General features: G+C 40.4%; 1 protein-coding gene across 1 annotated transcript in view; it reads left to right on the forward strand.

The window, feature by feature from the left end:
* The first annotated feature begins 1,016 nt into the window (after nt 1–1,016).
* The window catches only part of NDUFV2 (NADH:ubiquinone oxidoreductase core subunit V2), a 32,211-nt gene continuing 18,982 nt past the window's right edge, over nt 1,017–14,245 (forward strand). The window contains exon 1 of the mRNA XM_003262073.3: nt 1,017–1,174. Coding sequence (XP_003262121.1) covers nt 1,121–1,174 — 54 coding nt within the window. The 5' untranslated portion in view covers nt 1,017–1,120. The remainder of the gene's footprint in view (nt 1,175–14,245) is intronic.

The raw sequence follows: 14,245 nt of genomic DNA on the forward strand, positions 1-14,245 counted from the left end.
GGAAGTCCACACCAGGAAATAGTGCTGTGCACATTAGAGCTGTTACTGAATAAATACTTGTTGGAATTTCCAGAGATAACCAAACAAACATGAAGAAGGAAGTGGGTTTTTTTTTTTTTTCAGCTTTATTATGGAAAACATCTAAGTAGGCCGGGCGCGGTGGCTCACGCTTGGAATCCCAGCACTTTGGGAGGCCGAGGCGGGCGAATCACGAGGTCAGGAGATCGAGACCACGGTGAAACCCCGTCTCTACTAAAAATACAAAAAATTAGCCGGGCGTGGTGGGGGGCGCCTCTAGTCCCAGCTACTGCGAGAGGCTGAGGCAGGAGAATGGCGTGAACCCGGGAGGCGGAGCTTGCAGTGAGCCGAGATTGCGCCACTGCACTCCAGCCTGGGTGATAGAGCGAGACTCCGTCTCAAAAAAAAAAAAAAAAAAAAAGAGTACCGAGAATAGTAAATAAGAACGACCATGCTGCAGCTTCTATGGCCTTACGGCCAACTTGCTTTATTTTTCACCTCCCACCCCCCACTATTCTCAAGCAAATTCCAGACATCATACCATTTAACCCCTAAATATGTCGCACATATCTCTAATGCAAAAGAATGGGAACCAAGACATTTGGTGTCTGTGGCTAGCACACTGGATAGCAGCCCTCTGTGTCTTGAATTCATAACATGTAGAATAAGATTTATAGTGGGTTGCAACCCGACTTTATTTTTAACCGCAATATAAGAGGAGGTGGCTAATCCTCACAAGGCTCTCCATGAGGGAAGCTCACCCCTATAAATCCAGGCGGGCGCTTCGTTACCCAGGAACCCAAGGCGCAGCTCGGGGACACTTCTTTTCAAGGCCGGGACCCCTGCAGCGACCCGTAGGACACCTCCCTTTCCGAACACGGACTGGTCCCCGCCCCTCCCCCGGGAAGTCTCCGCCCACAGGGCCCCAGCAGTCCCCGCGCGCCCTCGCTCCCTCCCGTCAGCCACCGCCCCTCGGCGCAGGGAGCGGCGTGCCGTCCGGGACGCCTAGGCCTGGGGTCGGGAGCGCGCACGCTGTGCGTCCTAGGCGCGCTCGGGATTCTCGCCTGGCGCGGCTGGGGAAAGGTGAACAGTGTGGCCAGCCATGTTCTTCTCCGCGGCGCTCCGGGCCCGGGCGGCTGGCCTCATCGCCCACTGGGTAAGGAGGCTCGAGCTGAGCCCGGCGCTGCCGCCGCCCTTCTTTTGCTCTCCTTGTCTCCCTTAGTTTTGGGCGCAGGAGAGCCCTGGGCTCTGCACGGGCCTGCAGGCGGCGGCAAGGACACTGCGGCCTTAGCCCTCTTAGGGAGGCCGCTGCAGCCCCACCGTGAGTGAGAAGCCCCGAGGGAGGGTTGCCAGACTGGGAAGTGTACTCCTAGTTTGGTCGAAGAGGACAGAAAAGAGAGGCTGCTTGGTGATATATATATATACACACATATATATATGTAATTTTTTTTTTTTTCTTGCTATTTGGCTGTGGCGCAGAATCTAGGCCTGCCCTGGCCAGATCAGTTTCGAAGACCCCCGCCCCGAAGGAGGCACCTCGCATTTCAAGCTTAGTTACCTCGATAATGTTAGGTTGCAGCATACTGGAGAGCTCTGGCTTGCTTCGTGAAGGCTTAGGGAGAACTTCCTTAGGGCTGGAAAAAGGTGGCCGATGTTTGATTTACTGCAGTTGTGCTTTGCATATCGGAAATGCTGGGTAAATAAATGGTATCAAACTAACTCTGAAAGAACGGCGCCGCAAGTAACAGCACCCAATTAAAGAACCACAGGATTTTAGAGGTTAAATGGTCTTTTTGAGATCCAGGTACATCTCATGGTAGGCAAGGAAATTGAATTGCAGAGAAGTTGAAACACTCCTTCACGTTAATCTAAAAATGCAGATTTCCAGAAATGTCGATTATAACAACAGGGCCTGTTACACAAGTAATACTGGAAAGAAGCCTTAGTTTTGTTTGTTTTCTAAGAGTAGAATAGTTAAGGCAGTTCTCAGCAAGAGGGATATATAGTGTATATTCGTTGAGAATGAATTCAGGGCTTTAGAGTTAGAGTCGAGTTTGGATGGTAGCTTAACTGCCTTTTGTGGCTCTATGACTTTGTGCTGCTAATCTTTCTCAGTTTCTTCAGTTGTAAAATGGGAATATTCCTTTTTGCAGAGTTCAGTCTTTCAATAAACATTTGAAGTCTTACTGTAGGTCATGCACTGCTGAGCTCTAGTTAACAGTGTGGGTGATAATGATAGTCATTTGATAACTGTTTTCTGTATGCCAAGCACTGAGTTAAATATCTACATTCCACGTCTCATTTTTGAGGTTGGTATTAATTTTTCCTCATATTACAAATAAGGAAAAGACTTAGACAGTTCCCATTCTTTTGGAATTGATAAGGTTGAGACAATGTAAAAATACAGTGTTAGAGATATGAATAGGGTCATCCAATGTGGTTTCAAGGTGCATAAGATTTTTCCTGAAGGTAATACTAACAGATTGGGCATGGGGTCAGAGGGTATTCTAGGTGGAAAGGACAACTTAAAGTGTTGTTGGCAAGAAAAAGATCGGTATGTTTGAGAAGCCACCTCTGCTGTTGGAGGTAAGGTGTGTTCCCAAATGAAATAAGGGAGAGACAGGGGCCAGATATTGGAGCTCCTTGCGTGCCATACTAAAGAATTTGATTTTATCTTAGAGGCCGTCAGGAGTCAGTGAAAGGTTTTAGAGTAGAGAAATAAGATCTGGTTTCTGTTTTGGATGGGTCACTGGATAGGACTGAGGGTGGAATGGGTTTGATTTGGACCCAGAAACGGGGAGACTTAAGTAGATAAGACGCTCTTGCAGAATGCTAGGTGAAAGATGATGAGGATCAGACATGGTAGAAAGAAAAGAAATAAGAGTGCTTGTAGATTTTGTTTCTTTTGTTTTTGAGGCAAAGGGGCTAGAAGTATAAATTGAAAAGCAGTTTTAACAATGAAAAAGAACAACTTGAGGTAGTGAAGGGACCATTTTAATCCAGGTTTAATGTTTCTGCAACTCTCTCTCCCTCTGTGTCTCCATCCCTCCCTCCCTCCCTCACTCCCTCTCTCCCTCTCCCCTTCTCCCCTTCCCTCCTCCCCCTTTTTAAACAGATAGTACCTGATATGCACTATGTACACAATAAATATTTGAGTTGATGAATAAGTTTAATTTTTATTACACACGTCATACGTGTGTAGGAAAAACAATATTGAGACTAGCAAATAGAGTAAGCTCAAAAAATAAAAATTATCCATTGTCTTGTCAATCTGGAAATTACCATTGTTAACATTTTGATGTCTACACTTAACAGACCTATACGGTTTGGTAGCCTGCTTTTTTGTAATGTATTCTGAACAGCTTTCCTTATCTATACTGTCATTTTAATGCTACATAGCATTCCATCGTGAGGATGTTCTATTACTTACATAACCAGGCCCTTCTAACCTTTCACAAGTAGCGGGATTTCACATTAAACCGACCAAGTATCAAGAAAAGTACGAGAAAGGTCTACCTAAGTTCCTTTTCTAAATGAGAAACCTTTAAAGATTATTTATGCTTTCAAAGAAATTGCCTATTCTAATTTCTGCTTTGCTAGCTGCCATTCTCTTGAAGAGGCTTTTCAAAGCTCATCATTGCTTAAAATATGGCCAGAATTAAGTATTAGTTTGTGTGACCTTGAGCCATCTTAATCTCTTTGAGCCTCATTTTTCTTTTCTGTTAAGTGAGATAATACCTCATAGGTGATTGTAGTAATTGACTAAAAGTTATAAATTATGGAGTAATAGATAATCAGAATAAGTTTATTCCCTTCAGTAATTGCCCGTGGTTTTTCTGTAATGTTGATGCCACTTTAGAACTTAACACTGCCTCATTCCCAAGCTGTTATTGTAGTTTGGAAGGTGAGAGGGTTGTGATGGCATTTTCAATTACAGATGCTCCTTTACTTACAATGAGATGACATCCTGATTAAACCCATTGTAAATTGAAAGTACGTAAATTTCAATTTACAGTGGGGTTATCTGGACTTAATCGAGGAGCATACTGAATGCTTATCATTTTCACACAATTGTAAAGTTGGGAAATTGCAAGACAGGCCATTGTAAGTCAGCGACCATCTGTATTGTGTATTTTTTCATTCATTGAGGTTATTTTCCTTTATGTCTTTAAGCATGATTATAGCTGTCCTGAAGTTTGTGTCTGGTAATCTTAGTTGATTTTTTTCTTGAAAATATGTTTTCCTTTTTTGTTTGTTTCCCATATGTTGAACGATTTTGAATTGTATGCTGAATTTTGTGAATGATATGTTGTAGAGGCTCTAGATCCTGTTTTATTCCTCCAAATAGTGTGTTTTGTTGTTGCTATCCATTTCCCTCGTGGGCAGCAGATCAAATATTGGTTCCGTTCTTTTAGCTAGGCTCCTTGGAGTCTGCAGCATGTACATGCATGGTTCAGGGTTCAGCCAGAGATTTCCGTAGAATTTATATACAGAATGTATAGGGCTTCCTCCCCCTTTCTGGCTCTTCCTTTTCTGGGATTTCCCACTTTACCATGTCTGTTGTTCCAAACTCTCACTGAGGCCTGCCTTCAGGCTAAAAGATGTAAAGAAAAAACAAAAACCTCATTGGCTTTTTATGAATGTAGACTGCCCTTCTGTGTCTACACTGTTTGGTTGTTCCCAAGTGCCTTCAGAAAGCTTTTGTTTTTATAAAATATTTTGTCCTGAGTTTATAGTTACTATTCAGTGGTTTGCCCTGACAGTGTCTACTTAGCCATGCTAGCAGTATGCCATCTTGTGTGGTGGTACTTTCCGTTCCAAATTTTAAGTTTTAAACAATGAAATGTTTTCCCCATTTCATTAGAGATTCTTAAACTTGATTTTGTAATGTCCCAGTGTATCTCCATTGTGACTCAAAGAACCTTAAAGAAGTTAATGTAGGAAAAACACCCTGAAACATTTAGTTTTTTATTCCGGCTGTAACAAATTTCCACAAACTTTGTGGCATAAAACATTATATTTTTAACCTTACAGTTCTGTAGGTTAAAAGTGACACAGGTCTCAGTGGGCTAAAATTAAAGTGTAGCCTGAGCTTCATTCCTTTTTGGAGGCTCTAGAGGTGAATCTTTTCCAGCTCCTAGAGGCTGCTCTTGACCCCTTCTTTCATCTCCAAAGCCAGCAAAGGCAGGTCTAGTTCTTATATCACATCACTTCGACCCTACTTCTGGCATTCATCACATATCCTTTCCTCTCCTTCCTCTTCCACTTTGTAAGAACCCTGTGATTGATGACATTGGGCCCACCTAGATAATCCAGGATAATCTCCCTATTTTAAGGTCGGCTGATTAGCAGCCTTAATTCTCTTTTGTTGTGTAAACTAATATTCACAGGTTTCCAGGATTAGGATGTGGTTATCTTTGGGAGACCATTATTCTGCCTGCCATAGCCATAAATTAGCAGTTTAAGGAGAGAGAGAATGAACAAACTTTAGTTTATGCAGTGAGGTTCAGTAGGCCACTATTGCAAACTGCAGACTCGGATCTTTTTATTAGAGACTTGAACTCAGTTTCCATTTCAAAGTTATAAAAAGTTGACTTTCCCTTCTCTTTGGGCACTGTTTAGTACCTTAGAGCTCAGTACATTGAGTAATAAATTACAGGTCTATAGACCATGCTGTATAACCTATTGAGTGACAGTCCGATTTTCCAATGGGGAACCTTGTCACTAGTTTTTGAATCAGTTCACGAAGCATGTTATAAATCAGTTGTAGAAAATGTCGTTCATTCAACAAAACATTAAAGACAGTTTACACACATTTTGGTTAGGGGGAAGGTGGCTTTATCTGTGGGATATTTTGCTGGGTGTTACCCCATTTTATATGTGAGTTATATGAAGATTGCTGGACAAATAAATGCCCAAGATCACACAGTAGTAAGGGCTGGGTTTATTTGCAAGTCCTGTTTGTTTTGTTTTTAATCTACCTTTCTGAAGTTGCTCAAACAATTGAAGTTGCTAAGGGAAATCACTATGTATGGTGAAGATTTAAATTTAATAGGCACTCTACTAATAAAAGGTGTACCAGTGTAAGCAGACTAGGGAAATGATTTCACTTTGCTTAGGGAAAAGAGATGGAGGTTTAGGGGCTTTAAAGGAGTAAGAGGAGGAGGTTAACCTTGGTCATGATGGATGAGTGGAAGGTGTAAGTTGAGATAATGCTGTAGGTATAGCTAGCTACATATACAAAGACAGTGAAGTGCATGAGATGAGACTGAACCCCGGGTCTACTGGATGGGCATTTCATTTCTATAAATTATTCTTGTCCTTAGAACAATTGGTTGTTGCTTATATCCATGTGGGATTTTAGATATCTAAATGTTTTCTTTAATGTATGGTCAAGATGGCTGGAATCATTAATGTTGTTATCTTAATCTGTAATGCACAGTGCCTGTAATACCTGGGCTGTTCATGCAGCTTTTCTATAATATAAAATTTAGCCAAATTACATTAGTTAATTCTCTCATAGTATGGTAAAAATTACTTACATTTTAACCTGAATTAACATTTTTAGCTAAATTACTGATGGAACTTTATTTGGAGGATGTTTGTAAAAGTCCTCCTATGTCTATCTGAAAATACATCAAAACTTAAATTTTAGTGGTTAAGGCATGTACTGAAGTCAGGAAAATCTGTATGTGGCATTTCATTTATTTAGCTGTGTGATCTAGGGAAAGTTTTTCCCCCTTCTTTGAGCCTTAATTTTCTCACCTGTAAAACAAGATAATAATACCTACTTGGTAGGCTTGCTGAGAGGAATAAATGAATTATAGTGTAGATTTGTAGTTTATAGCATGAGATCTGACATAGACTAAGCATTTGTATTTATGATTATCCTTGAAATAGATCTCACAATTATTAACCCAGCATCAACTTTGTTAAAATAAAATGCACTTAAAAACTTTTGTTTTTCATGGATTTTTTTTTTTTTTGAGACAGAGTCTTACTCTGTCGCCCAGGCTGGAGTTCAGTGACGTGATTTTGGCTCACTGCAACCTCCGCCTCCTGGGTTCAAGCGATTCTCCTGCCTCAGCCTCCCAAGTAGCTGGGATTAAAAGTGCATGCCACCACGCCCGGCTAATTTTTGTACTTTTAGGAGAGATGGGGTTTCACCATGTTGGCCAGGCTGGTCTCAAACTCCTGACCTCCGGTGATCCACCTGCCTCGGCTCTCAAAGTGCTGGGATTACAGGCATGAGCCACTGCACCCAGCCTCAAGGATTTTTTTTTAAATGTAAAATTACCTAGTCTGAATGAATGTATTGCAGACCCTGACTTTTTGAGGAGGTTTCAGTTTTCTTGCTTGAGCTGGCAATGGGGGAGGCTGTAGGTAACAAGTCAGCAGATGTGAACAGTGAGAGGAAGGCACGGAGGGACCTCAGACTACTTTGGATTCACTAGAGATGTTTCACGTGTGCACTGTGACTCTTGCACAGGCAAATAGACATCTTGGTGGATTTAATCTGTAAATATTAGGGATCGTCTAAAAGGTATATTCCTTGCCTTAGTTGGCCTCTAGTAAAGGAAAAAAGAAGGGTTTTTGAGTTGCCTGACCTTAGTCTTGTCTTTCTAATTAGATTACTGCTTCTGTCAGTTTTGTGTTACAGCTTCTTAGTCTCTTATTAACTTCTCTTAGCTGGATGCATTTATAATACAAATGTCTGATAGAACTGGAAAGTGAACTTCGTTGGATGGTAGTATTGTTTGAACAACAGAAGAAATTCAGAAAAAGAGTAGAGCCCATGAAAAGACAATTAAGGAATCCTATTGGGGAGAATATAAAACTTTAATTTTTGTCGTTTTGAGCTATTGGTATTGCCAGTGACAGTAAAAGGGAAAGGCTGGTAGAAAGAGTATAGGGTCCTTAGATTCAAAGAGCCTGGGCTCAAAATCCAGCTCTGTCACTAATTGTGCGGTATGGGGCAAGTTACTGTCTTTGAGCCTTAGTTTCTCTAAATGTAAAATGGAAATAATGACTCACTACAGATTTTTTAGGAATTGATGAAAAAAAGTATGTAGAAGAGCTTAACACAGAGGCACTCAAGTTTACTTGACTCCAGTGAAAAGGCAGCCACTGTTTTGGCCTGCTTAAATCTTCTCTGTTCCTTCTGAAACACTGAAAAAAAAATAAGCTAGAATTCAAACCCACTGTTAATTTTGAGCTGTATATTAGGTTATAATCTTATTTACTTAAAAAAGTTACTTGGTTGCATGCTTTTCTTCTTAAAAAAGGAAGTTACTTAGATTTTCAATTGGAATTTCTTGAGGTATAGACATTTCAGACTCTAATGAGAAGCTAGATTCTAGAGAAAAGACTAGACTGTAGTCAAAGAAGGGGATGGGTGGGAGCTCAGCTTATTCTTTGAATCATTCCAGCCTAGCTAAGTTGTTTTTTCCAGTTTTAAGCCTGGTTCTGGAATGCCTCTTTATTTCAAAGTGAAACAAAATTGAAATGGCCCAGTAAGTAGTGTAAAGATGTTAATGAGAACTTTTAATGTTTTATTCTTTTATTGAAAGTGTCTGACACAGACATTACAATGAATGTAAAATAGGTGATATTCTTTAAACACACCAAAAAAACAATTTTCAAAGCCATTTTCAGGCCTCCTGTAACTTGATAGGGATGAATAACAGTTTATGCCAGTTGAAAAAAACTGAGGGCTAAGATTTATCAGTTTATCTTCACTATTTAGTTTGCTTCTTTTATTGTTTGTTTACTTACTACTTTTTTGAGACAGGGTCTCACTTTGTCTCCCAGGCTTGAGTGCAGTGGCATGATCATGGCTCGCTGCATCCTCAACCTCTTGGGCTCAAGTGATGCTCCCACCTCAGCCTCTCAAGTAGCTGGGACTACAGGCGTGTGCCACCATGCCTAGCTAATTTTTGTATTTTTTGTAGAGACAGGGTTTCACCATGTTGCCCAGGCTGATATCAAACCCCTGGCTTCAAGCGATCTATGGGGCTTGGCTTTCCAAAGTTCTGGGATTATAGGTGTGAGCCACCGTATCTGGCCAGCTTCTTTTATTTTATAAACATTATCTCAGCCCTTCTTACACAATTTTGAAGAGGTCGACTTCAGACTTTGAAATTAAGTTGCTCAAATGTTATGCTAGTGTGTATACATTCAGGGTTTTTGCAGGAATAGAAGGGTGGCAAGGATTAAAAAAAGATTAAATAACTTGGATCTTTCTCTCTTAACAGGAGCATTGTAAGCCAAGGAGGCAGGGCTTTTCATTTCTTATCTGCCTGCCTGTATATATGGAGGCCTGATTTTCTTCCTTAAACTCCTTGGTTTCTTAGACCTACTATGTTCTTTTAAGGCTTCGATGTCATCAAATAATCAGGTGGCTAATAATAAGGTCATGGCCTTTGTAGTCATGTGGGCCTAGGATCTGACATAATTTCTGCCAATAATTAGTGATGTGACCTAACCTTGAGTTTTCATAACTTGTTTAAATTTCTGGAAATAATACCCACCTTGCAGGAAACTTTAAGAATTAAATAATGTGTAAAAAGCTTAGTGCCTGACACGTAGTCCTTCTAATAATAATAGCTAATGATAGCCAACACTAATACAGTACTTACCATCTGCCAAGCAGAATATTAAGCACTTTACATGAAGTACATCTTTTTTTTTCCCCCGAGACGGAGTCTCACTCTGTTGCCCAGGCTGGAGTGCTGTGGCGCGAGCTGGGCTCACTGCAACCTCTGCCTCCTGAGTTCAAGCAATTCTCCTGCCTCAGCCTCCCGGTTAGCTGGGATTACAGGCACGTGTCACCACACCCAGCTAACTTTTGTATTTTTAGTAGGGACGGGGGTCTCATCACGTTGGCTAGGCTGGTCTCGAACTCATGACCTCAGGTGATCCATCTGCCTCAGCCTCCTAAAGTGATGGGATTACAGGCATGAGCCACTGTGCCTGCCCTGAAGTACATCTTTTAATGCTCTCAAGAACCCTATGAAGTACATGCCGTTATTTTTCTGTTTTTATAAATGAGGAAACAGGCTCTAGAGCTGAGCTTTTAGCCATTTTGCTATATTGTCTCTCCATATATAGGGTATTTATGGAATATTAGATAACAGTGATACATCCCACCTTCAGAGGTGCTAGAATGTGGAAAATGTGTTTTTTAGAAATGATGAAATTGACATTTCGTATACTAGAATGTGTTTGGTGTTGGTCGTCTTTTACACCACACTCAACATCAGAAGGGTTTTTTTTTTTTCTTTTTGATAGAGAATCTCGCTGTGTCACCCAGGTGGGAGTGCAGTGGCTCAATCTCAGCTCACTGCAACCTCCACCTCCTGGGTTCAAGCAATTCGCCTGCCTCAGCCTCCCAAGTAGCTGGGACTACAGGTGTGTGCCACCACACGCAGTGAATTTTTGTATTTTTAGTAGAGATGGGGTTTCACCATATTGGCCAGGCTGATCTCGAACTCCTGACCTTGTGATCCGCCCACCTTGGCCTCCCAAAGTGCTGCGATTATAGACATGAGCCACTGCGCCTGACCAGAAGGATGGTATTTTTAAAATTAGTTTGGTGATATTAGACAGGATGTTTTGGATTGAGAAAAAGGGATCAGCTAGAAGACTTACAGTAATGCACAGACATGAAATAATGTCTGAAATAGTGGTGATAGTAAGACAGGGAAAGAACTAAAGACTTCATTGCGTTTTTCTGTTTGTTTTTGTTTTGACACAGGGTCTCACTTTGTCACCCAGACTGGAGTGCAGTGGTGCAATCTCAGCTCACTGCAACCTTCCCCTCCTAGGTTCAGGCGATTCTCCCACCTCAGCCTCCTGAGTAGCTGGGACTACAGGTGTGCACCACCACACCCGGCTAATTTTTGTATTTTTTGGTAGAGATGCAGTTTCACCACGTTGGCCGGGCTGGTCTTGAACTCCTGACCTCAAGTGATACGCTTGCCTTGGCCTCCCAAAGTGCTGGGATTACAGGCATGAGCCACTGTACCTGGCCCTTCACTGGTTTTTAAAAGTTTAAATGTAATACATATAATGGCAAAAAATTCAAACAGTAAGCAAGGCTACATATTATAGTATATATACATAACAGTACAGAGTAGGGATACAAGAATATTATGATAAAAAATATATGTTGCATATATTATGTATGTTAACCCATGATACATCCCACCTTCTAACTTTCCACATTCTAACACCTCTGAAAGTGGGATGTATCACTGTTATCTAATATTCCATAAATACTCTACATATGGAGAGACAATATAACAAAACAGTTAAAAGCTCAGCTCCAGAGCCTGTTTCCTCATTTGTAAAAACAGAATAATAACGGTATGTACTTCATAGGGTTCTTGAGAGCATTAAGAGATGCATTTCATGTAAAGTGCTTAATATTCTGCCTGGCAGTAAAGACTAAATTTTCTTCCCACTCCAGATCTTGATTCCTCTCCTTAGAGACAGCAGCTGTTACTGGTTTCTTTTATGATGTCTCTGTTGAGATATTTTGATAGAAAAAGCAGTAAAAAATGGAAACTGGCACATTTCTAGATTTTGTTGACTTTCTTAAGAACTTTGACAGATCTGAAATTTTACCCCATTTGTAAGCTAACAAGTTAACCTGCCTCAGTTTCATGGATGCTGGCAGGAGGCAGCATCCTGGGTCAGTAGGCAGCATGAACTTCATGTTGGTTCCCCTTGACATTCATATCTCACGGTAAGGGAGGAGACCACCCCTCATATTGTCTTATGCCCAGTTTCTGCCTCCAAAGAAAGAAGAAGTAAAAACTAAAAGGCAGAAATGAAATCCACAAGCAGATAGCCCAGTGCCACACCCTGGGCCTGGTAAAGATCAACCCCTGACCTAATCGGTTATCTATAGATTACAGATATTGTATAGAAAAGCACTGTGAAAATCCCTGTCCTGTTCTGTTCCATTCTACCCCCTGCTTGCTGAATCGATTACGACCCTCCCAAGTGGACCCCCTTAGAGCTGTGAGCCCCTAAAAGGGACAGGAATTGCTCACTCGGGGAGCTCGGTTGTTGGAGACATGAGTCTTGCTGAAGCTCCCGGCTGAATAAAGCCTTTCCTTCTCAGTATCAGGGGTTTTGTCTGCGGCTTGTCCTGCTACAGCAGGAGTGACATGGAACAGCCCAGGTGAGTGCTGTGCATCACAGCTAAGGGACCTTGAGCTTGGGAAACCCTGTCTGTAAGAAAACTCACTCAACTTTTGCCCCAGGAGAAGATATTCTGTACAAAAATAATTGAAAAGATGGTCTGAAACAAAAGCCGTTCAGTGCTTCTGCTCACAAAATGCACAAACCTAAGACCCATGGAAATCTTTCTACCAGCCTATTTCTTCCTCCTTCCCCACTTTCTTTAACTAAAAGAGAAATTTATAAGTTAATTTCAGTGGAGAAGTAGATGGTTTTTTAACCGTGAAATACATTATAATTTTACTAGAAAAATTATAAGCCTTATACATATGGATATAAAGAAAAAATAATTATGTGCAAATGCAAGAATATCGGCAGTATGGCAGTATGTTGTGTTTGACAGTAACTCTTTGATAAAGTCAACTAACAGCACAATTTTTTAAAAACAGGTGTAGTTTTAAAATGCAGTTGTTTGGATCTTTTTTTTTTTTTTTAGTTATTAAATGTTTTATCCTTCTGTCAGTTAAGCAGTTGACAATGTTTTACAGGTTATATAGTACTTTCAGAGAAACTTTACTTAAATCTCAAAATAGTACAATAAGAAGATAACCCTATTTTATAGGTACAGAAATTGAGGCTTAAAAAAAATTGAGTTGTGCAAGGTCAGATGTTAGTAAGTGGCAGAATGGTAATCTAAACCTGAGGCCTCAACAACAACTACAAAAAATCTGAAAGTCTGTTTTTTTCCTAGAGTTTAGCTACTTTATCCTGACCCTTCTCAATCAGTAGTCTGTCTTCAACGATTTGGACTTCAAACCACTTTTAGAAATATGTCTGTGAACTCATGTGCATATCCAGAGCTTTACCAGTCAGCAAGAGAATGCCTCAGAATAGATTTTCCAATATGTAGCAACGTAAGCCTAAAGAATAATTTTCAAGATTATCTCTATATTTTTATTTTAAGTAAAAGTACATGACAGATCCTGGATTAATGAGAAAGGGATCAAACATTAATCCAAAATGGAAGCTATTTTAATTTAGACATTTGGTGGTATTTAATTTGATATACAAGGAGGTTAGAAGGAGAAATGGGTTTTATGGTAGAGATAAGTTTTTCTTATACCTGATGAGTGTTTTATTTTAAGTAGGATTTTTTTGGCCAGTTAATCCATGCTAATAGGAAATTTGGAAAATAGAGAAAAATCTAAAAAATGTAAAATAAGAGTCCCTTATTTCATTAACATCATAAGAGATAAGCACTTTTAATTATTTATGGCCTTCTAGTCTTTTAATCAGTGTCTGTATTTAATGTAATTGGGATGATAATCTATGCATTTTTGTTTTTTTTGTTTTGTTTAACCCTGATTCCAGTTTCTACGTGATTATTTTTACGAAATACTTTTGTTAGCTACATAATGTTCTAGTGTCAGAATTATTAGTATTTAGTTAAAACCTGCTCAGATTGGGTTTTTAGGTTGTGTTTTTGCTGCAATAAACATGATAGGAACAACATTTTTTCATGTAAAGCTTTATCCTCATTTTGTACTGTAGGAAAAATACCTAAGTTAGAATTACTAAATTCAAAAGTGGACACTTGGGGCCGGGTGCAGTGGCTCACGCCTGTAATCCCACTACTTTGGGAGGCTGAGGCGGGCAGATCACCTGACGTCGGGAGTTCAAGACCAGCCTGACCAACATGGAGAAACCCCGTCTCTACTAAAAATACAAAAAATTATCCAGGCATAGTGGCACATGCCTGTAATCCTAGCTACTTGGGAGGCTGAGGTAGGAGAATCGCTTGAACCCGGGAGGCAGAGGTTGCAGTGAGCCGAGATCATGCCATTGAACTCCAGCCTGGGCAACAAGAGCAAAACTCCGTCTCCAAAAAAAAAAGACACTTATTTAGGCTTTCCATATATCATGGTAATTTGCTTTCTAAAAGGCAATATGAATTAAGTGTGCTTGTTTATGTGCTCAACAGAATGGAATGCCATCTTAAAAGAAAAAAGATACTTGGTAGTTTGATAGCTAGTAATGT

The sequence above is a fragment of the Nomascus leucogenys genome, chromosome 4 (assembly GCF_006542625.1).
Source record: "Nomascus leucogenys isolate Asia chromosome 4, Asia_NLE_v1, whole genome shotgun sequence".
Taxonomy (NCBI): domain Eukaryota; kingdom Metazoa; phylum Chordata; class Mammalia; order Primates; family Hylobatidae; genus Nomascus; species Nomascus leucogenys.